At 42.9% G+C, this 23,093-nt stretch overlaps 4 protein-coding genes across 6 annotated transcripts; 1 reads left to right on the top strand and 3 right to left on the bottom strand.

Moving 5' to 3' along the window:
- Window positions 1-3,612: 3,612 nt before the first annotated feature.
- prr13 (proline rich 13) lies at window positions 3,613-5,831 on the bottom strand. Its single transcript, XM_079747469.1, has 4 exons — window positions 5,699-5,831; window positions 5,273-5,320; window positions 4,627-5,108; window positions 3,613-4,135 (listed from the first exon to the last, which is right to left on the bottom strand). Exons 2-4 carry the CDS (start codon window positions 5,286-5,288, stop codon window positions 4,082-4,084), a joined length of 552 nt encoding a protein of 183 aa, XP_079603595.1. The 5' UTR covers window positions 5,289-5,320; window positions 5,699-5,831; the 3' UTR covers window positions 3,613-4,081.
- A 506-nt stretch (window positions 5,832-6,337) lies between these two features.
- LOC307083550 (anti-Muellerian hormone type-2 receptor-like) lies at window positions 6,338-10,052 on the bottom strand. The gene is made up of 9 exons (XM_079747468.1): window positions 10,045-10,052; window positions 9,547-9,645; window positions 8,742-8,845; window positions 8,376-8,597; window positions 7,914-8,028; window positions 7,531-7,685; window positions 7,126-7,288; window positions 6,587-6,723; window positions 6,338-6,476 (listed from the first exon to the last, which is right to left on the bottom strand). The coding sequence occupies exons 2-9, from the start codon at window positions 9,587-9,589 to the stop codon at window positions 6,360-6,362; spliced, it is 1,056 nt and encodes a 351-aa protein (XP_079603594.1). The 5' UTR covers window positions 9,590-9,645; window positions 10,045-10,052; the 3' UTR covers window positions 6,338-6,359.
- Window positions 10,053-12,240: 2,188 nt separating this feature from the next.
- Window positions 12,241-15,298, top strand: LOC307083681 (cell division cycle-associated protein 7-like; the record flags this gene model as incomplete). The annotated part of the gene is made up of 9 exons (XM_079747633.1): window positions 12,241-12,252; window positions 12,373-12,465; window positions 12,645-13,013; window positions 13,275-13,373; window positions 13,604-13,756; window positions 14,029-14,169; window positions 14,466-14,615; window positions 14,810-14,946; window positions 15,240-15,298. 9 exons carry the CDS (start codon window positions 12,241-12,243, stop codon window positions 15,283-15,285), a joined length of 1,200 nt encoding a protein of 399 aa, XP_079603759.1. The 3' UTR covers window positions 15,286-15,298.
- Window positions 15,299-15,410: 112 nt separating this feature from the next.
- sp1 (sp1 transcription factor) lies at window positions 15,411-22,720 on the bottom strand. Of its 3 annotated transcripts, none has more exons than XM_079747340.1 (6): window positions 22,193-22,369; window positions 22,012-22,085; window positions 19,784-21,062; window positions 18,933-19,071; window positions 17,382-17,575; window positions 15,411-17,232 (listed from the first exon to the last, which is right to left on the bottom strand). In XM_079747340.1, exons 2-6 carry the CDS (start codon window positions 22,066-22,068, stop codon window positions 16,928-16,930), a joined length of 1,974 nt encoding a protein of 657 aa, XP_079603466.1. In that variant the 5' UTR covers window positions 22,069-22,085; window positions 22,193-22,369; the 3' UTR covers window positions 15,411-16,927. The 3 variants fall into 3 exon arrangements, with proteins under 3 accessions (XP_079603466.1, XP_079603464.1, XP_079603465.1); XM_079747338.1 differs by lacking the exon at window positions 22,193-22,369 and adding an exon at window positions 22,638-22,720 and having other exon boundaries at window positions 15,412-17,232; XM_079747339.1 differs by lacking the exon at window positions 22,193-22,369 and adding an exon at window positions 22,521-22,643 and having other exon boundaries at window positions 15,412-17,232.
- Between the last annotated feature and the right edge of the window lie 373 nt (window positions 22,721-23,093).

The following is a 23,093-nucleotide window of genomic DNA, read 5'->3' on the forward strand; positions in this document are numbered from 1 at the left end:
TCTTTAGAATAATTTGCATACTGCTGAATGTTTTTATTTTTTTATGAATGAAGGCCCCCAGCATGCAAGAATGACTTCACGTCTGATTGTAGGCTACAAACGATTAACTATTAACAAGTGCAAAAAGGCCAACATATTCTTTATTTTGCTGAGCACTTGTTTTTTATCCCGACAAAAGCCTCGTAAGGAAAGTTCATCTGCGTCTCTCTCGTAGATCGCACCATCTTTCAAGGTCTCTTTTTAATGCGACTGCATAACCTTCTCTCACATGATCAGCAGCTCACGGATTTCACTTTCTCTCCAGTTAGAACTGCTCATGATGATATCGCTGCGTTGTCTCTGTAGAGACAGAGCAGCAACACCTCTATCCAAGCACCTCCCTGGAACCGCGGAGCCGTCGCATTTACATCAGATTCAAAATGAAACCCAATAAACCGCAAATGTGTGTAGGGTCCGGAGGGTAAATCGGGGTGCTAGCCCAAGCAGGCAATTTACCTCGGGCAGTGTAAACGCGCGGACCGTGCCGCGAAAAAGGCGTGCATACGATGACATATTTGCCAGTGTAAAAACGCCTTATGATGGTGCTGTAAGCGTGCGGCGTTCAGGCAAGCATTGCAGCACATTTTCCCGCAGCAGTCTACGTTCACTGCAGAAACCACCCTCTCACCTTGGCGATTGTGCACTGTCAGAGATGTTTCTAACTGTCTAGACACGGTCCAATAAATAATGAACTTCATCGCAGCCTCACCAAAGCAACTACAGTGCTTTATGGCAAACAATCGCAACAAAAAACGCCTGCAGAAATTCTCCGACACCCGCTGGTCTCAGCATGATTCGTGTACAATATGTCTTCTGTCATTGATCAATATGTGGACATTTTAACCACAATGGTTGAATTAAAATAAGAAGGGAGACAGCAAGTGCAGCTCGAAAGCGACCTCCCACACAAGAGCAATGGAATCATTTGAGTTTATTAAATGCCTTGTGAGAGGGTTGCCTTGTGAGCTGGCGTTTGATCGTACATTTCGGCTGCGCATGTATTTTTGGAATTTTAAATTGCTGCAATAAATTATGTTGTTGTTGACTTCTAACATGTCTCTGTCTTTTCTGTTTCAATCTAACAGTAGTTTATGAGTACTATATATGGGCGGTAACCACTGTTTTGGGGGTATTGCGAAATTGCGCCAGCTGGACATGACGTGGTTTTGGATGTGTTTTATAAAACGCAGCCAATACACGGAATGTCCGCTGGTGACGCCACTGAGGCTATAGTAGGCTAACGATGCTCTTAGCGAGAACCCCTGGAGTCCTCGTTATCTACGAGCGTTAGCTTTCACGACGTTCGTTACCAACGATGCTTTTGGGAAACGAAGGGCTACACTGTGGACGATTGCAATTAAAAGTTACACGATTAAATGGTACAAATTAATTCAATGCAAATTATGTATTAGGCTACTTTACAGTTTATTTGTACTTATTCTCCCCCCCGCAGACAAAATCACGGCATAATTAGCATGTTTTGTATTGAGTGAATAATTTATTCCAGACTCAAAGTTCCATATAAAAGACAATACAAATCAAGGTCAACATAGATAAAAATACAAGGTCAACAATGATTAAATACATGCATAGATTCCAGTGTTTCCACAGCCCAGAGGAGTAACTTGCATCACTCTTGCATCACAAGTGTCAGTGAGTGCAATTATTCATTAGGGGTCCTTCGAAATCCGTATGAACCCTATTGTTATCGTCATAATAATATTAATAATTATTATTATTATTATTATTATTATGTATTAATAATCTCCAAAACCATGTCTCAAATACTACACGGTCAAAAGTTCAAAAGGCTTGTAGAACTCGAGTTAGGGATTAAAAGGATGGGCCAGAATTAACTACAGGTGGCGCTATAACCAGCCTTTGAAGTGCAACATACTCAACAGGCTGCCATTTCCACGAGGCAAGTGCAATATGGATGAAACTTGTAATACATGCTCATAGCAATGAGATCGAAGACGGCAGAGATATACATTTTAAAGTGTAATACATGCATACCTCCGATGTTTAAACAGCTCTAACATTGCGTAAGACAGCTTGGTTGTTAAATACCGATACAATGGTTAGATTCCATAGTATACCCATGCCAAATTTCAAGTCGAAAAATTGGAAGAATTTGTTTGAAGTTGTCTTTCTGAACCGCGGCCTCTCTACAATGCAGGCTGGGCCTTAAAGCGGTACACACGTAATTTCGCAAACATCCGTTTGACAGTGGATTTTGACACAGTATGCTTTAGAAACATGGTTGGTGTTTGTTTTGACATGTTAACTTCCGGTATACCAGTTTTTAAGGCATACCAATGCCATGTTACCATACCGACCAAGCTCACCATACCTTCACGTACAGAAGACTTCTAGGTCGTTCATACAGTCATATTGTCGGTCATATGGTCAAACTGTCCGTCATACGCTCAGACAGTAGGACCCCGCCATGGTTGCTTGCAAATATATTTTATTTTTTATATTTTTTATATATTTCATTGCATAAAATTGCATAAATATGCCGCATATTTCATCGCATTGTTTAAGAAAACATGCCGCATAATCAAGGATTTTTGGACGCAACAATCACAAAAAACGTTTTTCTGGAGGGACTGATTATATATATCACGAGCAAAAGCTGAGTGCTCTTCCGGATGATATTATGAATCTTAATGACTGCGTCGGGATCTCCGACGTCTCTGGTTCTTCCACTCCCACATCAATCTGAAGCACAGATTAAACTGCGACATGGAGGAGAAAGGGATTGTTGCCGTTTGAGGACTCTCCGAGGTTCCACCGGAGCTCCTCCGCCGGGAGTCCGGGAGCTCAGCTCCGGGGGCCAGCGGCAGCTCCTCGGGTGTCCGGAGGTCCCCACCGGCAACAATCTCTTTCTCCTCCATGTCGCGGTTCATTCTGGACTTCAGGGAGACAAAGCCAAAGTTCCTTTTAATATCAGAATTGCTGGTCGGATGCTGGTAAGGCTTGACACTAAAATACCAGTATTAACATAATTTAATTCGGAGAAGATTACATCATAACATAAATAACATCTGCGTCCTGGCTTTTGACTTATCCAGATGTTCAGTACCTGCTTGTATTGGTGTCAGGCTGGCATGGTCCTTTTTACGCCCTGTTACGCCCCACCTCTAGTTGGCTCTACTGGGGCTAACAACAAACCACCCTTGACCCCAAATATCAGAGGACACCTTTTACAAAAACCCAACCAGTGGGATTTATTTACATAAACATATGAAAAGGACATGACATTAAGATATGCAACAAAGTCCAAAACATAAAGACAAGACAAATCCCAGAGAGGCGGCACGACCAGCCAGCAGTCTCAAGACCAAACGCATCCCATTATGCAGAGGATTAAAAAAACCTCTGCATAATATCTAACAAGGAGGTTATTCCTCTTAAAAGGTAATACATTCATAATGTTACTTTTATTAAAATAATGATTCCTTTATATTTCATTGATTAAAAGTTGTAATTGTTGTCACATGATTTATCTACAGTGTAGTAAAACAACTTACATCTAGTTTGGTAATAAACAGGCAGGTGAATACAAAATCTTTATTATCTGTTTATTATGAAATTAATGTGTATTATCAATAAAAAACTTTAGCATCATTAATCATTATTAATAGTATGGTCCCACAATTTAGCCCCTCACACAATTACCCTTTAACTTAATATATATAAATTCAACATATTTTTTTAACAAATAAAATATCCTTTCTGCTGTCTAATTAAATTAAGGTTATATTCACAGCAGATGGTTACTTGCAAGTAATGCTCAAACACTTATTTCTGCACATAAATCTTATGCTTTAATATAATTGGTATTGAATTAACATATTTATGATTATCCTTGCGTTATAAATAGCATGATATTCTTATATAACATAATACATGATTGTTGGCTCAAACAGACCCTTAACAATATTAACTACCATAGCTGGGTACTGCTACCGGTCACTGCCATTTGGTAATAACAAAGTCCATCACTTTGGAAGGAATCTTTCAGGAGACAGCTCCCTCAGTCGCTGCTGCTGCTGCTGCTGCTGCTGCTGCTGCTGCTGCTGCTGCCGGACTGTAGAGAGGATTACAATTGAATAATCATATCTTTAATAAGCAAGGAAAATCTTCCAAAGGTTGTTTTCAATAGTTCAAAGGAGAACTGTGCAAGTTATGCCAAATGTGTAACATATTATATCTTGACTACACCAAGGAAAGTCCTAGCAGATAATAACTTAGAAAACGGGCTTGGCTTCTTTGAGAGAAAATAATGATTCATTGATGTGTTGAACGGCCAAAAGGTTACGTGAGTACACTCCTTACACAGAAGTAGGAAGTCATTATACATACATACATACATACATACATACATACATACATACATACATACATACATACATACATACATACATACATACATACAGACAGACAGACAGACAGACAGACAGACAGACAGACAGACAGAGAGACAGACAGACAGACAGACAGACAGACATACATGGAACAGCTTAGTGAAAGGAAGGCCATCATCAGTAGAAACCTCTTAACACACTGGCTGAAACTCACCTTCCCGCCATGTTTATGGGACTTATGACCCTTAGCCTTCTTCATCTTCTTCTTCATCTTTTTGCCCATTTTGTGTCCAGCCATGCCCATACCCATGCCCATGCCCATACCGCCTACACCTCCACTGGGGTATTGACCCTTGTGACCGCTCTTGTGGCCGCTCTTATGGTCACCCTTATGATGGCCTGCTTTGGGAGATTTGGGGTAGGGTCCTGGGTGAGCACCACCCGAAGGGTATCCTGGAAAAGCACCAGGGGCCCCGGGATAGGGGTGCTGTCCTGGGACTCCAAAGGGCGTGGCCCCCGGGTACATGGGTGGGGGAATGACGCCCCCCGGGTGCAAGGGTGGGTGGACCCCCGCAGGATATGCAGGAAACTGGCCAGGTGGGAAGGCTGGATTTGGGGCCTGAGGGAATGCCCCATGGGGGGGTGCAGCAGGGAAGGCAGGGTTGTAGCCCGGGGGGAAGGCTGGATTAGGAGGTCCTACAGGAGGAGCAGGACCCACAATTTAAATACAAACTGTTTACGCACACGCACGCACGCACACACACACACACACACACACACACACACACACACACACACACACACACACACACACACACACACAGTTATATAATTTGTTGATGTTACAAAAGATAACATACCTTGGTTTGGCCACATAGTTATTCTGAAGAGTAGAAAGGTAACAGATGCTGCAGTTGGGAGTAGTGTGGAAAGTAGAAACATTATATACCTTTTTTTTGCCTAATCAGAAACCTTTTATTTGTCATTTGTTGTTCTTTGAATGGTTATATTGCTCGGATGCTTGTTATGTCAGGCATACACATACTAACCACTTGGTGTCAATATGTGTCGCTGACTGAGCTGAACTTCTGTTAATACTTAAGGCCAACTAATACATTAATAATAGCGTTTTAGCAACTCCAAAACATTTAGGACTTTGAATTTGGTTTTCTGCTTTAGATGCTTAGAGTCAAAAAATATTGCTAAAACAAATAGCAAAACAAATACACGGTATAAAGATATTATGTTATTCTATTCGACGAAACATGATCAACATTTATGCTTACCTTATCTGCTTCTCCTCGATCTGGGAGTGGATCGAGAACTGCGTTGGAGTGAAACGTCTTCCGCATTGTGGTGTAAAAGTAAACAGGCCCCGCCCGTGATTAATAGTTATGCGTACAATACATTGATTAGCCTACAAGACTATATATATAATATATAACTTAATAACTTATTTATTTAAGCGAAACACCACGACACAACAGAGTATTAATCGATTAATTCAAAATTAAAATACATAATAAGGGGTGAGGTAGGAATGTTTTACAACGTGACGAACACACCTGAGGGACGAACGGAACATTTATTGTTTCACGTACAGCATGGGTGGGTCATTGCTCACATAAAACATAATTAGTAGCCTTCATAATCTTCAGGTAATTGAATGATTCAATCAGTGCAGTGACATTGTATCAACAAAATGTATACTAGTATAATACCTATGTGATATAAAAAAGAGTAGCCTAGTTATATGTATAATCCATCCAATGGAGCAGACCGAAAAGTTGTGAAGAAAATGTAGGACTTTAAATGTCGAATCAACAAAAAAAGTGTACAGTTTGAAATAATTCATATTATAACAAGTCAAAACAGATACATCGTTAAAGGTGTTTTTGGATTACAAAAAGAATAATTTCAAAATCAAAAAGAATACGCCATTACAAATCACACCGAGCGAATAGTTTGAAGGGCGTGTAATCTGCCGACAACACACTGAGCTGTTAGCCGAGCATCCGGGTCATGGTCCCAGCAGTCCGTCACCAGTTCCTGGAGTAACGCTCCCTGCAACGGATATGCACTAAATAAAAACCTGTTCTACATTGACAGCACACGTATATATTACATTTCTAATCTTCAATGGAGGTGAACGATACTTGGATGGTATCGCCTACCTGAGTTCCCCGTTCCCATCGTTCGGGTATGAAAGGCCTCATGCTCATCTGAGACACATAGAACAGGAGTCTTTCCAGAGTCACGCTGGATCCCAGCTCGGTTTCATACGGCAGGGTGTGCTTATGCACCATGCCATCTGCAGAGGGAGACATTTTCACAATAAAATAACAATACAAATCTCCCAATAGAAAGACCTAAATAAATTCACAAAAATGATATGTTAAACATTGCCATGTGGCTAATGAAGTTATATATATATATAAATATATATATATATATATATAATAGCGATACCCCCCCAAAAATTAGTTTTTTTAAACGTGTGATCATGTTGCCAAGATTTGACTTTCAAGAGAATGCGTCCCCATAAACCAATGAAGAATCTACACCTCTAGACAAGTACCCCTGTAGCACAGCATTGACCTAACCCAGAATAACTAACTCCTCTACTCATCACTGCCATTATCACAGGCATGTATACACATCACGGAGTGACGACCTCACCCGATAACCTGATCAGATCCCGGGTCTCCGTTACCTTCAAAGAGCGCCGAGCAGCGCATCCAGATCTCCCAGAGCAGCAGTCCCAGGGAGTAGACGTCGGCTTGCACCAGAGACCGGCCGTGATCCACGCAGCCCTCCAGGATCTCAGGGGACATGTAGCGCAGGGAGCCAACCTTCCCGGGATCCTGCCCGGGATCCTGCCAAGGACGTAATATTTACTGATGTGTATTGCATCCATATATGGGGCAGGGTAGTCGGGAACGGGAGTTTCACACCACAATTGAAAGGGTTTTGGGTTTCAAACCCCAATGTCCACAGTTCTACATTTCTAGGCATTCTTGAGGAAGATTCATAACCCACCTTCAGCACAGCAATTGGGAAAAACAATTTTCTTAAACTTTGAATTAAATGATTAAAGTAATCACACAAAAGTCTTCACCTCCATGATCTGAAGACACTCCCAGCCGGGACGTCCCGAACAGGAACACAGGATGGTGGAGCATCCGAAGTCGCTCAGGGCACACGTCCCATCTGCTCTTACAAGCACGTTGCCACTGCTGAGGTCTCCGTGGGCCACTACAGGTTTGTGCATACCTTTTGGACAGTGTGCATAAAGAGGTGCACACACACACACACACACACACACACACACACACACACACACACACACACACACACACACACACACACACACACACACACACACACACACATTATGTTTACATTGACAGCTTCAAAATTCACATAAAAGAACACTCAAACATACACGCATCCCATATGATAAAGTTAGACAGTGCAGGACAGTGCAGTGCACAGACTCACCATGTCTGTGAAGGTCAGAGTGGAGGTATGCCAGCCCCTGTGATAGAGACTGAGACAGCTTCATGGATGCCATCCAGCTGCCACTCTTATCACACAATAAGTGTTGGAGGGAACCCTAAAATACAATGTTGCCACAGTCATTGTTTTATTTTAGTACATTTTTAAAGAGATATAAAAAATAAACAATCCTGAGCTGAAGGGCTGGACAATTTGGGATAATTTATTATTAGAATAACCATAATATTTTAGAACTTATATGGGACATTATCATGGCTTATTTTCAATCTTATATCGTACAATACCACCCTACGCTTGGAGCTGATATAGTCTATGTGCCTATATTTAATGCCATGCATGTATACACTTAAAGGGTATATTAGCTCTCTGATGTTCCTCTCTGTATTCTGCATATATTCAAAATAAAATATTATAGGTTTCCTTTGTAAAACGCTGGCCACTCACACATGTCGCTAGTTCCAGAACTAAGAGCCAACTGCCACCGTCTAGGCTCTTCCCGGCGCCAAAGAAGCGGGCGATCCCTGAGTGTTCCATCAGTGGCAGTTCATAGATGTCTCTCTCTGAGGAGAACTCGTGCTTGCAGCCTTCAGGAAACACTTTGACTGCCACCACAGAGCCCTGGTATTTCCCTTGCCATACTGTTGCAAAGTGACCCCGGCCAATAGCCTAGGGGGGTGTCAAATGCACAATTTCAACGTCAGAAAGCGAACTCAACTGCCCTCATAGTTTGATGTTTCTGATTGAAATTATATGTTATAATTATCCAATTTTTTGCCTTGCAATGTAAGTGTTATGGTTTGATAATTGTACTTGTTGTATTTCCACGTCAGCACTGTTAATAGGGCGCGGTGTAGCTGTTCGGCAGGAACACAATGGTAAGACTGCATCGCCATGGACAGAGGACAGAGTCTCTTCTGAGATAAATGGGGAACATAAGATAGCAAAGTGGTCACAATTGAATGGCTGGCCACTGCATCTATGCTTTTTGGCCTAGCTATGGCGTGAATGGATTCTTCCACCGTTGTGGGTTGTTTTAGTTCTGGATGTGTGAATAAAGAGGAACCTGGAAATGTGTTTGACCGGAACAAAGAAGGGAGGAAATAAAAAAGGGAGTATCGAGAACACAAATAAAGCCAAGGCCAGCCCCATAAGCAGAAAAAAGGGTAAACAGCTACTACCAAGGTCAAACAGCAATTGTCTTTGAATTTAAAAGAAAGCTGCAAATGTTTATTCAATAGAATTATTTCCCACAAATTCCTGTGTCCCTTTTCCCCTGCGGTATTTATCAGAGAAATCAATGTTGGTTTATTAAATAACTTTATTTTGTAATATAACTCAATCTGTTGAAATGCAAATGCAATTGAGAATGGAGAGGATCTGTCCGTGGATTGAAGACGTTTTTCTCTTTCCAAAAGTTTATAGTATAATCGCAATTAAAAGTATTAAGATCTTCGTTCTCTGTATGTCATATCAAAGCCCTACTAACTCACACTTGTGACCTTGTATAAGATATTGTTATTATGGACAATGATATCACAACATAATTGAATCCTTTGAAGTAGCAGCGTGTAAAAAAAAAAAAAGAGAGCAAAGATGTAATAAACAATAACCTCACCATGCTCCTTGAACAGGTGTCGGTGTCCAACAGCAATGAGCATGATAAACACGAACAGGACAGTTCCAGCAATGAAAATGGTAGGTAAGATAACTTTATCTGCAGGAAAAATACATAGTTAACATGTTTTCCTCAATATTATATATATATATATATATTTTTTTTATTTTATTTTATTGTATTTTTTTTATGCCAATGTCCTCAGATATTTTTTGCCATTACTAAACTTAGTGCTTAAGGGCTAAGACAGTGGTTTAGGATGTCCCATGAAAAAGAGTGTGAGCAAGATTCCAGAGGGACTCACAGGATGAACAATGAATAGTATTTTGTGAGATCCATATCTCAAGTCATAACTTGTTACTATATATGTTAGATCGCGTTGCTTCGTTCGTACCTACAATATGAAAGGTGGTTTGCAGGTGACTTGATCAATTCATAGTTCTTACCTACAGTAGAAGAGATGGGTTGCTTATGACTTGATAAATGCTAAGTTCCTACCTACAGTATGAGCGGAGGGTTGCATCTGGGTTGGCTGTGGCCCCGACGTAGGGCTGGGTGATATTGAAAAATGTATTATCACAAAGATCATGGTGAATATACACTATATTGATGAAAATCACAATATGCTTATACATTCAAAATAACATTGTTAACAGTGTAACTGACCTGACATTGATGTATATGGACATTTTAAGTGGTATCAGTCTGAAACTAGTTTTCCAAAGCAGTTTAAGGGCATATCTTCCTATAATGAATTAAGACTATAAAACGTTTATCACAATAAGTCAATATCTTGATTAATTGACGATACAATACCATTCAAAGACAATAAATGATAATATTGAATTATTGTCCTACCTCCAGGTGTTCGTGTTGCACATGTCCTCATCACACACACACTTGATGATGTTGTTGTTGTTGTTGTTGTTGTAAGGCTTACAGAAGAATGTGGGACAAATTTCAATCACAGCACAAGCTGCAAATGAATTCACACTGGACTGGTTTCATTTTTAAAGCAATATTATATTAACGTTGATAGTATATCCAATATCCAAAGGGTATAATAACATAGTTTTTCTTTCAACTATATAATAATGTTTACAGGTGTTTAACATGAAATGATTGCAGGCTATCAAGGTTATAGAGGGACTGTTCAGACATGCTATGATTTTTTTGTTTTGACGGTTACTCACCCTGCAGAATCACCTTTGTCTGGTTGCCGACGAGCCGAAAATAACCCACACAACATTTCGCGGATGAGCAGAGTTGCACTGAATCAGTCACATTGCCAGCATGCATATATTCTATATTTGATTCGATATTGTTTGTTTCGTTTCTCAAATGGTAAATACATTGCCTCTGTTGAGTGACCAACTGCCCAGATATACACAGGAATAGGCATTCTAAAGTAGAAAGAAAGACGCATATCATAGATTTAGAAATAATAGGGAAACCACACAATGTAAAAAGAAACAGGAGCCCCGAAATTCTAACTCAGATTTTACTCTAAATGAATATACTTCACAACAACACAGTACAACACAGAAAAATCCAATCAAATCATCCAATCAAATTACACCTAACAAAGAGATTAGCAATACATAATAATAAAAAAGCCTTTTGACTTACCCACAACTGCAATAAGCAGCCACTGTGGCTGCCTCATGGTCACCTATACACCAAGCTGTCCGAACAGGCACATTCATTTATCAGTCATGGGAACGAGAAGGGAGTTCCTTTAGATTCCCACCGTTACTCCCACTATCACACAGCTGCACATGGCTCTATCTGTAGCCACATACCTGGCAACTAATGATCATACAGTTGGAATAGCTTGTCCCAGTCCAAAACCAAAACCAAAACACACACACACACACACACACACACACACACACACACACACACACACACACACACACACACACACACACACACACACACACACACACACACACACACACACACACACACACACTCAGGGCCGCTGCTGGCCGTTTCGGTGCCCTACGCGAGCAAAAAACATATAATTGCCGAAATTGAGTGATAGGTTATGCAATTAAGAAAAAACAACGGTGGGCCTCTTCATAACTAATTTATATATTTTTTTAATTCAATAATGCAATAATTATTTTTATTTTTTTTACAAACCATAATTTTTGGTGCCCCCCCAGGTACTTGGTGCCCTACGCACTCTGCGTATTCTGCGTATAGGGAGCGGCGGGCCTGCACACACCCACACCCACCCACACACACACACACACACACACACACACACACACACACACACACACACACACACACACACACACACACACACACACACACACACACACACACACACACACATAATTTACAATGTTTGTTTGATTCTTCAAAATCAACAATTTAACATTGATTCTTAACACGAAATTGTTCATTTTAAATGTTCCAACATTTTGTAGAAATTACAAACAATGAAAAGATCAGCAAAGTCTGCTCGTTTATGTGGCCTAGCTTGTCTACGCAGGGGTGAACCAGGCGGGCGGGGTTGTTTATTAACAATGAAAGTCACGTCCGCCTGTGCGTAGTCAGTAAACAAAACATGCACACCCAATTCTGATTTTTGCTAATTGTAACAGCTACCTGTAGAAAGACAGTACTTTTAAATCAGGAGTTCGGCACTCCTGCGGATATAACACGGAATTGAAAATTGCGATGGCCAAAACGGTAATGTTTGCCAAATCTACCCGTCTCTAAATAAATCCGGCTGGAGCAAATGCAATTAAATGATAGAACTAAACGTGGAATTCAATGGGCTGCTCGTATAACGTATTTCACTAATTTTAGGAAGGTCTTTCGACAATACCCTCCCTCCCAAAAGAGCTCACAGATATATTTGCAGAGGAGTCTGAAAATGAACCAGGCTACCGGTACAAACAGGTAAACCACGTGGGTGACGCCTACTTCGATATATTTAACATATGTCTTCATATTCTATTCAGTTTAATCAATTCCAACACTTACTCAAACAAAACACATTTCTAGGAAAGAAGCAATGGCCTTAGGTTAACGTGAGTTGCATCAAAATGTTTTGTAAAACCTACCTCTGTGGCCACCAGAATGCAGGCTTTGATGATGGGCTGGAGGCCATTCCTCATCAATCCCTCAACAAGAACAACATTACCTCTAAACGGTTTGGTGGTGCTCAGCCATTCGCTGTGAGGGTGTCCCTCTGCCTGCGTTCCCACACATCTCATTCGAATCAAGAGGATGGCAAGGTGAGCAGGGATGAAGAAACAGGGGTTAAAGAAGAACTAGTTGTTAAGAAGAAAATGGCTAATCCAAAGAAGAAGAGGCGTGTGAAGAATGAAGAGGAAGAGCAGGCCATGGCCCCTTTACCTGTTAAATGTGGTTCCGATTCAGAGGGTGACGAAAAGGAAACCTTCCTATCCAAGAGAGCCCGGACCATCAAGGAAAACAAAGCGATGGTGAATGCATCCATATAGACCCCCCCACCCCCTCCACACACACACACACACACACACACACACACACACACACACACACACACACACACACACTGTAGAAAAAAACATTTGCATAAAGCATTTTGTTTTGCATAATGCATTTTAGGAAAACAGACGTGAAAAGACTTTCAGAACTGAAGACATCCCTGAATTTTGTGTTGTGTTCATGGTTACTCTAAATCATTCTCTATGCTGAGCTTGCCATGTTTTCTTCTTTTACAGTTGGCTCAGCTGATGGCAGGCCTGAAGGAGATACCCGGAGGCGCAGGGATTCTGACAACACACACACCAAACGCCAAAAAAGCCAAAGAGAAAGGAGCTGTGCGTACAAACACATTAAGAACCAACACAGACCTACAACGTTCCCCAATTTATGATTAAGTGAACACAAATATTCTGCCCCAAACAACAACACTTTCAGCAGTATGATACACCCCAGAACCCCTCCCTTCCTCTCACGAATGTCATTGTACTTTCCTCCACAAGTGTGTGACTCTGTTCCTCGCTCGATAGACCAGGTCGATGCTGATCTTGTTACTTTTTTCTTACAGAAGACACCTCGGTCCGGTAATGCCGTCGGGGAGTCGAGGAGGAACCCAGAGCGAGCCACCCGGAGGCACACCCGCTCCATGGGGGTCTGTGAGGACCCCTCGGGCCCCCGGGACCCCAAGCTGGAGCCCAGCCTGGAGGACGAGCTGCTGGAAGTCAGCAACACTTATCTCAACTTTACCTTTTTTATAGTACACTTGGCTCTCAAAGTTAGGGTTCGGGTTAGGGTTGATAATAATAGTTAGTACTACTACTAATAATAATAATATCAGAAAACAATACAAATATATTATATTCACTACTCTGTGGGATGGGTAAGTGCAGCCACTACTGATGTCTTGTTTTTCGCATCCACATAAATTTTATTCTGCCATTGCACTATTCAGCTCTTCATAAACAGGGTTTGTTTTGTTGTGCCCGTCCATAGGTACGCCACGCCCCGCGCCGCCGCATGCTGCGGCCCAGCCAGGCCAGACCCCACGTGGTGCGGCCGGTGGAGGACATCACTGAGGGGGAACTCCAGCTGGTGGCGGACCAAATGAAGGAGAAGGTCTACGACAGTGTCAATGTAAAAATGTTAAAAAAAAAAACGAATTTCATGAAATGAACTCAACAACTAGAGCTAAATAAGGGTCACTTCATGAGGATTAAGAAACCTAATCCCATGTAGTCACTTGCGTATAGCTCTAGTTGTGGAGTAGAATTTGATGTTGACTTTGAGATCATGTCCCATACCTCTGGGATTCAACTATATAATTCACTAAAGGAAATGTTATGTCTTCCAGATCCTATCTGTACTCTGTCTGTCTTATTTTGTCACATGATCATAGAGCACTTGAACTGACAATAAAGGTGCTTTTCCAGGGCACTACCTGTCACCAGTGTCGGCAGAAGACCATTGACACAAAGACATGTTGCCGCAATGAGGCGTGTCGCGGGATTCACGGGCAGTTCTGTGGGCCATGTCTGAAAAACCGATATGGAGAAGAAGTCAAAAAGGCTCTGCTTGATCCGGTGATATGCAAACATTATGATTGCACTTGTTTTTACACTTTTCTCCATACTTTTCTTTTGACGATAATGGATGTCATTTTAGTTGTATGTGTGCTGTAAAAAAATGTGGGATGCAGCCACAATGTAGACTTAAGCAATTAACAGTCATGTTGTGAGTTGACCTTGAACAACGTCCTGATGTCCGTATCCTGTAGGAGTGGCATTGTCCAATGTGTCGGGGTATCTGCAACTGCAGCTTCTGCCGACAGAGGGAGGGCCGGTGTCCCACAGGCATCCTCCTCCCCCTGGCGAAGTACCAAGGCTTCTCAGATGTCCACACCTACCTCAGCAGGTGGGTGTTTTGCCTTACAGACCCTGTTCATCGACGCACCGGTTGGTAGTTATACATGACCTTACTTGTGTTGTAATTTATCTAAATTCAATACTATTTTATTCAGATTCCACATAGGACTGTCTTCTTGATGATGTTAGGTGTCCAGAGTTGAAGCCTTTGATAAACCTCAGGGGCTTGGGGTTAGGAAGGGATCATGTATGCAACACGTGTGTGCTTAACGTTAAGCTAGTGTAGGAAATAAAACCATTTGCTCAAAGATCTTTTTTTATTAAACTTTTCCTCCTACCTAGCCTCACTGACAAACTGAAGAATGGGGAGGAAGATGACGATTTGTGATTTGGTGTTAATTACAAAAGAATAACTAGCCTTTTAATATTGTTCTCGTTTGAATTGAATGTGATTGTTTAATTTGTAATAAACTTGTTTTAATTAAACTTCTTGGTCTTTTTTTCTAATGTGGTGAATTTGACAGGTGACAATGTGACTTAAGTCATAATTTTAATCCAGCTCTTGGCATTTGTAGAAGTATACACAATATAAAAACCCTCCCCCATTAAAACAAAACATGATGCATAAGGGCACTTTTCCATCAACTTAGTAAAAAGAGTTTGAGGTTACAAATTATAATTACATTTGACAAAGTACTCATTCTTAACATAGACAATTCATTTAAACATTGTGAGTAAAGTCACCCTAGACCCCTGAATTAAATTTGACAAGAAAATGTGCATCCGCCTAATGCTGAGCTTTCCAGTTCTGAGTCTGCATTTATAAGAGCCAACATTGTTTCAAACCCTCACAAACCAAGGACAACATAAATCATTCCGCTCATGGACAAGTAAGATGAACCTTTGGTTTGAGCTTACAGTTACACCATCTGGACCACATGGACACAGAAATCCTCAAATTGAGATTAAACTAAACAATGAACTTTTCAGGGGAGGGAGGGGGGTGGGGTATGACTTGTCATATCTTCAGCCTAATCAAGAACCAAGGTGATAACGACGCTTCAGAACAAACTGAATGTACTTGGAAGATATATACTTTATAGAATAAAGAACATGGTCGTATAATAGAAGGCCTAGGAGTTCCAAAACAAAATCTAGAATTGTAATGCAACAGTAACATAAGATTGTATGGTAGCCTCATAAAGAATCTCTTGCAACTAAATATAATCCTCTCCAAGTCAAGAGGCCTTTATATTATTTGAAAATACAATACACAAAAAATGGTTGCAATTGCTATGGACATATCAAAGAATGATGGCTTTAAGTGTACCACAGGGTCTCACAAGGATTTCAGTATTCTTAAATGCTCACACAAATCCTCAAGTCATTGATCATCATCCAATGTGTTGTACAGGTTGTAATTTTTAAGCATGACTCTAGGCAATTGGCGAACCCTGACAACCAAATATTGCTTCAATTATGGCTCCAACAAGTCATTCCCTAGGAAGATTATTTTACACAAGCTGTGGGTCGGTCACCGACTAGAAAACACCTGAGATCAATGGGTTGCTGAAAAGGCCTCAAAGTCTAAACATGTTAAGCCTGACATAGAACCATAGTGTTACCTTTTCGCAAACAAGGCTGTAAAGGCTGGTCGCATGATACCTTCTGAATACATCAAATGTGTATGTTTTATTGCAATCTCTAAAGAAGTGAATTTGGCTGTTGCGTGGGCTTTGTAGTGCCATTTCCCTTTATGACAACGATAGTTTGACTTTAAAAGAGAACAATGTCATTAAAGCCACAACATTGACGAACCCCTCCACTCTACTCACCCAGACCTGATAAATGCCATAGATACTTAAAATAGTGACCGTCCGCTCTTCCCGCCTTAGCGCCAAGAGAAACGGGGTCCATTTTGCGGTGTGGATTCACAACCCCGTCCTCTTTCGCCCTGAAGCCCCTCTGATGCGGGCCTCAAGTCAGATCCTCTCTGGAGCCCCAACCAACGTCTCCTTTTCCCGCTCCTCTCAGAAGCTGGTGCCGTTCATCTGGTGAAGGTCCACCTGCAGCACGCTGACGCCGCTGCTGGCCAAACGCGCTATGCTCTCGGCCGACAGGGTTTCCATGGTGACGAGGGTGTGCTGCTCGTTGGCCGACACCGAGTCGGCACCGGCATCTGAGCCGGCTGCTGGCGAACCGCCGTCGACCGAGACCGCGGTGCCAGTGGCCGCCGACGCCGCTTTCTTGTTGATGTGGGTCTTGATGTGCTTGGAGAGGTGATCACTGCGCATAAAGCGCTTCGGACACTCGGTGCAAAGGAACTTCTTCTCACCTGCATGGCAAAACAAACGCACTTGTTAGCACCGCGATAGTCCAAGGCGTTAGAAGTAGAAACTCCATTGCTACCTTTTGACCCAAGACAAATACAAGCCAGGACTTAAAAGGTTTCCCCTACAATGCCGTCGTGGTGTAAAAGCTGACCTGTGTGCGTTCTCTTGTGGCGCTGGAGCTCGTCGGAGCGCGTGAAGCGCTTGCCACAGAAGGACCAGCTGCAGATGAACGGCCGCTCCCCCGTGTGCCAGCGCAGGTGGGCTCTGAGGTGGGACGTCTTGCCGTAGATCTTGTTGCAGCCCGGGATGTGGCAGATGTGCTGTTTCTTCTTGGAGGGGTCGTTGCTGTGGAGAGGACAAGAAAGGGCGTCACTCGGTGACCGCACCACATTGGGAGGAGGAACGACTAGGCAACCTGTAGTACTTTAATGCAAGAGCTGACTAAGAGCCAGGTATATCAGGAACTTGTCTTGTGGTTCTCTGAACTGTACTCAATTATATTGACAGTGTAGGAAGAATCAAGTTTGTGGATAATTGGAAGTACCCTCATTATTTCAATGCCTTAGGGTCACTGCAAGCTTTTACGCCAAAGCTCTTTTGTAAACAAACTCAAATCAAAACTTGAGTTTGACGCTGCTTTGTACATCAAGTAATTACTCGGGGCTGCCGCTCTGTTGTTGAAGTTTTTTACAAGTAAAAGACCAAAAAAAAAAAAAGATTTTGATTAACGGCGCAACGTTGTTGATCAGTCCGACAAATTCTGGAAGCAATTGGAAAACGACTAATTCAGTTTACCCCCTGCTAGACTGGTCCCGCAAGTGTCACATAACCTTCCCGCACAATCAATGAGAGCTGCTACACTGACATGTAGCAAAATGCTCAAATAGGCTTGAGGTAATCCATTTCCATACACGTTGACATGTCGTTCTATGAATAAACTGTCTTCGAAGGAAGAACACGTTTGTGTGTCAATTAATTAAATAATGCATCGATTACTACTTGTAGTTGCATATTGCAGCGGGAAACATGCTCTTTTAAAATCTGTTCATAAATATCTTCACCCGTCGTCATATTTTGCACTCTTGCAACCTGCAAATAATGGCATGCTAGTCCGCCTTCACTGCATCATGATTTCACCATAGGGATCAAATGGCGCCCATATACCAAATACAATGAAATAAGTAGTTATATAGGCCCCTCTTATAACTTCTACCCTGTGTCCCTCCACAGACTATGAACCTCTTGTTTACTTTGCATCTTCTCGTAAGTTTCAATTTGCAATCATGGATAAGGTAGAGAAACACAGCGAGTTGTACGACCCCAAACATTGTTTATACAAGGACAATTTAAAGTAATGAAACATATGGAGGACAATTGGTGCGGTCATTGGAGCTTCAGGTGAGTTTGGTTGGAAGTTTAAATGACTAATGATGTACTGTATGCACGATCCACTTGCGATTGTTCGACACAACAAGGACAAACCCTATAAGGCTGAGCACTCCTAGTTATTTATTCTATATTGGCCTATATGCTCCTGACTCGACGCTGCGACGCTCCGGTGGAGCGGGTCCTAAGTAAACGCCATGCAACACTTTCATGCTCAGCATAGCTCCTGGGTTAGATCGAACCATTGTATCATCTTTCATAAAAGAGGCCAGTGCTGGTGTCAAATTAAGATGAACAGGTAAGGCTGGTGACGTACCGGCCCTCCCCGTCTTTGCAGAAAGGACAGGTGCACGCCTCCCTGCGGTTGCGTCTTCCTTGAGGAGGTGGGCTGACGTCTTCCTCGTCCATGGCGGTGCTGTCATCAAGACTCTCTCCCCCCGTCTGCGCATTATCGCCTGTATCCATGGAGACATAACCAGAAAAATTCAATGGGGGAAAAACAGTCTTCAGAACATTACTGTTTAAACTTTTTTTTATTGATTTCATGTATTTTCAATAGTTGCATTGGACATTTGCACATAGTGAAAGTAAAAAACTTTGTGGCCAAGGTTAGCCACAAGATTTCATGATGAGGACAAAAGAAAAAAGGATGCATAGAACTAGTCATGGTGAAGTCATATGATAACAGCTGAATACTATTAATGTTCAATCAGATGAGGCATATATGGTTCATTAGAAATGAACTGGAGTAAGAAGTTGGCAGACAGCGGGCAAATGGGCAGGGCCAGATTTATAAACCAATTACTGGAGATGGCTTCGGACCTGATAAGAACTACTGTACGATGGGCGTGAACCAGTTACACCCCTTAGAGCACAGATAGCTGTAGCTAAAACGTACTGTAATTGAAAATAATACCTACTCTATAACCTGCTCTCTTAGTCCAACTGTCACGTTCAGATCAAACTGTCAAATGTGGATACCAGCACAGGAGGCCTAACTGGTTAAACCAGTCATGCCACTGACATACAATGAAGATATCAAATGTGGCCAATCAGCATTATTGGCCAAGATGGACTGGACTAAAGCAGTACAATTTCATTTTAGTTTGTTTTGCCATCTAGGAAAACTAGCCATGGCTCAAGACCCAGCCCAGTGGACACACTGACCTGACGGGTTGGCGATGGTGATGGGAAGTCCCTGCAGCTGGTGCATCTGCAGCCCCGAGCTGCCGAGCGTGTTGAGGTTGATGGTCTGCAGGCCGGGGATCTGCACGGTGTTGACCGTGGCTCCCTGGGCCTGGCCCAGCTGAGGCAGGGACTGCACCGGGGCCAGCGTGATCTGCCCCCCCATCGGGCTCTGCAGCTGGATGGTCTGCCAGCTCACCTGGCCGTTGGCGCCCACGGTGCGCAGGAAGATGGGGCCCGTGTTGGGCATGATCTGCACATTCTGAAGACCGTCCTGAGTGGCGAACACCTGTCCCCCGACGGTGCTGGCTTGGATGGTCTGGAGCGAATTCCCGCCCTGGATGAGAATCTGCTGAGGCTGTTGCTGTCCGTCCCTGTTGTCCGGCTGGACACCCATCGACGCCACATTGTGCTGAAACGACGACACCACTCCGTTGCTGTTCTGTACCTGGGCCATGCCATAGGAATTGGCGGTCTGCGTGGTCACGGTGGTTGTGCCCGAGAGGTATCCTGTGCCGCTGTTGGTGGACACGGGTTGGTGTTGCTGCAGCAGCTGATTAATGCCTGCATCCCCGCCGCCATCCGCACCACCTGCTCCGGTGCTGACGGGCAGCAGAGTGATATTTCCATTGAGGGACATGGGCATGTTAGCCAACTGAAACTGAGGCTGGTTTTGCAATAGGCCCCCACCTAAGCCTAGGTTTTGGATGGGGATGGCGCCCTGTAGGAGACCGGGCATGGTGAGGATATTGCCTCCTCCGCCGGCTCTGTTGGTGGTTGTTATGATCTGCTGGCCATTAGCAGTCGACACAAGCTGGAACTGCTGCCCTCCGCCCAAATTGGGATCTTGCTGGGCCTGGGCAAACTGCAACTGCTGTCCATCCACAGTCTGGAACTGGGGGATGACCTGGTACTGGATGTTGGGCATGACACTGGACAGAGTGGTGAGCACCTGCTGGCCCTGCATCGTCGGCGCCTGGGCCACCACATACTGCTGCTGTCCCTGGACCCCCACCGTGGACGTCGAGATCACCTGCCTGTTCTTTAGTGAGTTGGCCGAGGAGTCGGTGGAAACGGTGGAGCCGCTGGAGGAAGCCTGGAGGCTGACGGGGATGACCTGCCAGCCGTTGGACGTCATGACCCCGTGGCTCAAGTCCAGCTGCTGGTTGGACTGTTGGTCTGAGGGAGAATCGCCCTCCCCAGGGGTGTCCATCCTACTGCAGGTGGCAGCCAACAGAGCAAGAGAAGATGGCTGGGAGTCCTTGGAAAGAAACCATGAGAAAATAGGAAACAATTATTGCAGACAACTCTTTTACAATTTACAATAAAATACAAAAAAAATATCTCAATAAGAATGGCTTATGACCAGGGTAAATCTTGTCAGCTGTTCCTGTAAATTGTTACGGGATCCATTTAAAATACAAAAATGTACGGGGAATTGCCATGTTAATGGACTAATAAATTGTACTACAATAATACCTAAACCTGCATTCAATAATGTCACTAAAATGGAGCACAGCCTTTTCCTTATGCAATCCCTAATTCAAAAGATATGCAAGGAAAACCTGATTAACAATCCATTACATTTTTTAATCATTACATTTTTACAAATGATAGTTGATACAACACTATGCACATTATCCTTCAACAATGTCAAGCGATTCATTTAACTCATTTAAGCAGCCAGCAACACAGGTTGTGGGGACAGAATGAGAGGGTGTGTGTGTGTGTGTGTGTGTGTGTGGCAGCAGAGGGGGAGAATGGGTGGGACCACATTTTTTCGAGAGCAGCGGCGGGACTCTGCATCCCCTCCCCCATCCCACCCAGCTCCCTCCCACACTTTATTTTGCCCTATAAACTGACTCACTCCGCTAAGGCCACCCCCTCCAAGGACAGCCAAATGGGCTGAGCAAAACGCACATGAAGAGCGGGGCCTGACGGGAACACCCAGTGTGGGCGAATTTACCTGCCTTTTCCCCACCCCGGTGACATGTGCTTCTCGAAATCAACAACACACACTCAAATTGTAACGTTTCTATAAAACCAAACCGATTAACGCATAACCGTGCTAACACCAACACGCCCGACTAATCAGTCTAACTACATCGACCATAAACTGGCCATCGAAGAAGCCGAAAGGGAATCATTGAGACCAACGATACACATCGAAGGCTCCGCTATATAACAACTTAGGTGGACCGTGTACATACTTGTAGAGTTGTGTTTCTCTTTTGGTTGAAGTCTCCCCCGCTCTCCATAGCGGCCATTTCATCTGGCTGCGGGTCTACGGAAGAAGAGTTGATGAGGGGATTGCTCTTGCATACGAAATACGTGCCATCCAGACTATTTAGGCTATGTTTGAATTGAACATTCACTTAAAAAAAAAGACACCGTAGTGGTCAAGGGTCAGTAGCTCCAGGACGGCAGGTATAAGTCCGAAAAGTGGACGAGGGAAGACCTGGTTTGATACGCAGATAGCTGGTTAGCTCATCTCATATGGAGATACATTTACCAAAACTGTTTAAATTGAGCTATCGCAGCAGCTACTGCTAACATAAGCCAGGTATGTCCGACTGCAAGTGAAACCCATTAAGCATCAAAAGTTGCAAAATCTCACAGTTAGCTACTAGCTAGTTGGCTAAAAAATTGTTAGCCAACTGGCGAAAAGTAAGTGGGTGACTACTTGTAAACTAGTTTAAATGGTGGCTTTAAAACTTACAATTTCATATTGAACGCCCCCCGGGAGGAGTTAAACGACATACGACTGCTTCAATCCTAATAGTTTACTAATAGCTCCTCTCACTGCTACAGACTACTGTTTAAAAAGTTAACTTACTGTTCATATTTTCAAGACGGGAGGAGTTTCTCCAGCTCCTTTTTAGGTTGACAACTTTTCACAACTTCACACAAACTTGATAGGCTTCCCGGTGAAGAAGAAACAGGGGAGCGCTTGATTTGTGAATACCGTGGCCCGTCTTTACGACACAACAAAAACAACAACCACAACGATGTAGTAATAATAACCAATTGATAATTACCATATCTTATTTGTCCATCCACGTTTAGGCAGTTTAGCCACCGACATGTTTCTTGTAATTAGCATACGTTTGTAGAAGATCACCTACAATATTTATCATTTTTATAGTCCAGCTCAAATATATCCTACTACTTTAATTCGTTCTGCAGCTCACTAATTCGGATGTGACACTTAGCAATGCATTGACTGAGCATCAATCCGAATAAGCGACACAAATACACTTTGAACAGCTTATTTCTGCCGCCTGGTATAATG

This window comes from Pollachius pollachius, assembly GCF_949987615.1.
Source record: "Pollachius pollachius genome assembly, chromosome: 12".
Taxonomy (NCBI): Eukaryota; Metazoa; Chordata; class Actinopteri; order Gadiformes; family Gadidae; genus Pollachius; species Pollachius pollachius.

What these genes read in the sequence shown, in the direction of transcription:
- prr13 (XM_079747469.1), bottom strand. An exon ending in CCCATAAACATGGCGGGAAG is followed by an intron (nt 4,136 to 4,626) that starts GTGAGTTTCAGC and finishes TCCTCTCTACAG; the next exon opens with TCCGGCAGCAGCAGCAGCAG.
- LOC307083550 (XM_079747468.1), bottom strand. Translation starts at nt 9,589, where the DNA reads ATGCTCATTGCTGTTGGACACCGACACCTGTTCAAGGAGCATG. An exon ending in CTGACGTGGAAATACAACAA is followed by an intron (nt 8,598 to 8,741) that starts GTACAATTATCA and finishes ACACCCCCCTAG; the next exon opens with GCTATTGGCCGGGGTCACTT. An exon ending in AGTGTCTTCAGATCATGGAG is followed by an intron (nt 7,289 to 7,530) that starts GTGAAGACTTTT and finishes CGTCCTTGGCAG; the next exon opens with GATCCCGGGCAGGATCCCGG.
- sp1 (XM_079747338.1), bottom strand. An exon ending in CACCATCGCCAACCCGTCAG is followed by an intron (nt 19,072 to 19,783) that starts GTCAGTGTGTCC and finishes CCATGGATACAG; the next exon opens with GCGATAATGCGCAGACGGGG. An exon ending in TGCAAAGACGGGGAGGGCCG is followed by an intron (nt 17,576 to 18,932) that starts GTACGTCACCAG and finishes TCCTCTCCACAG; the next exon opens with CAACGACCCCTCCAAGAAGA.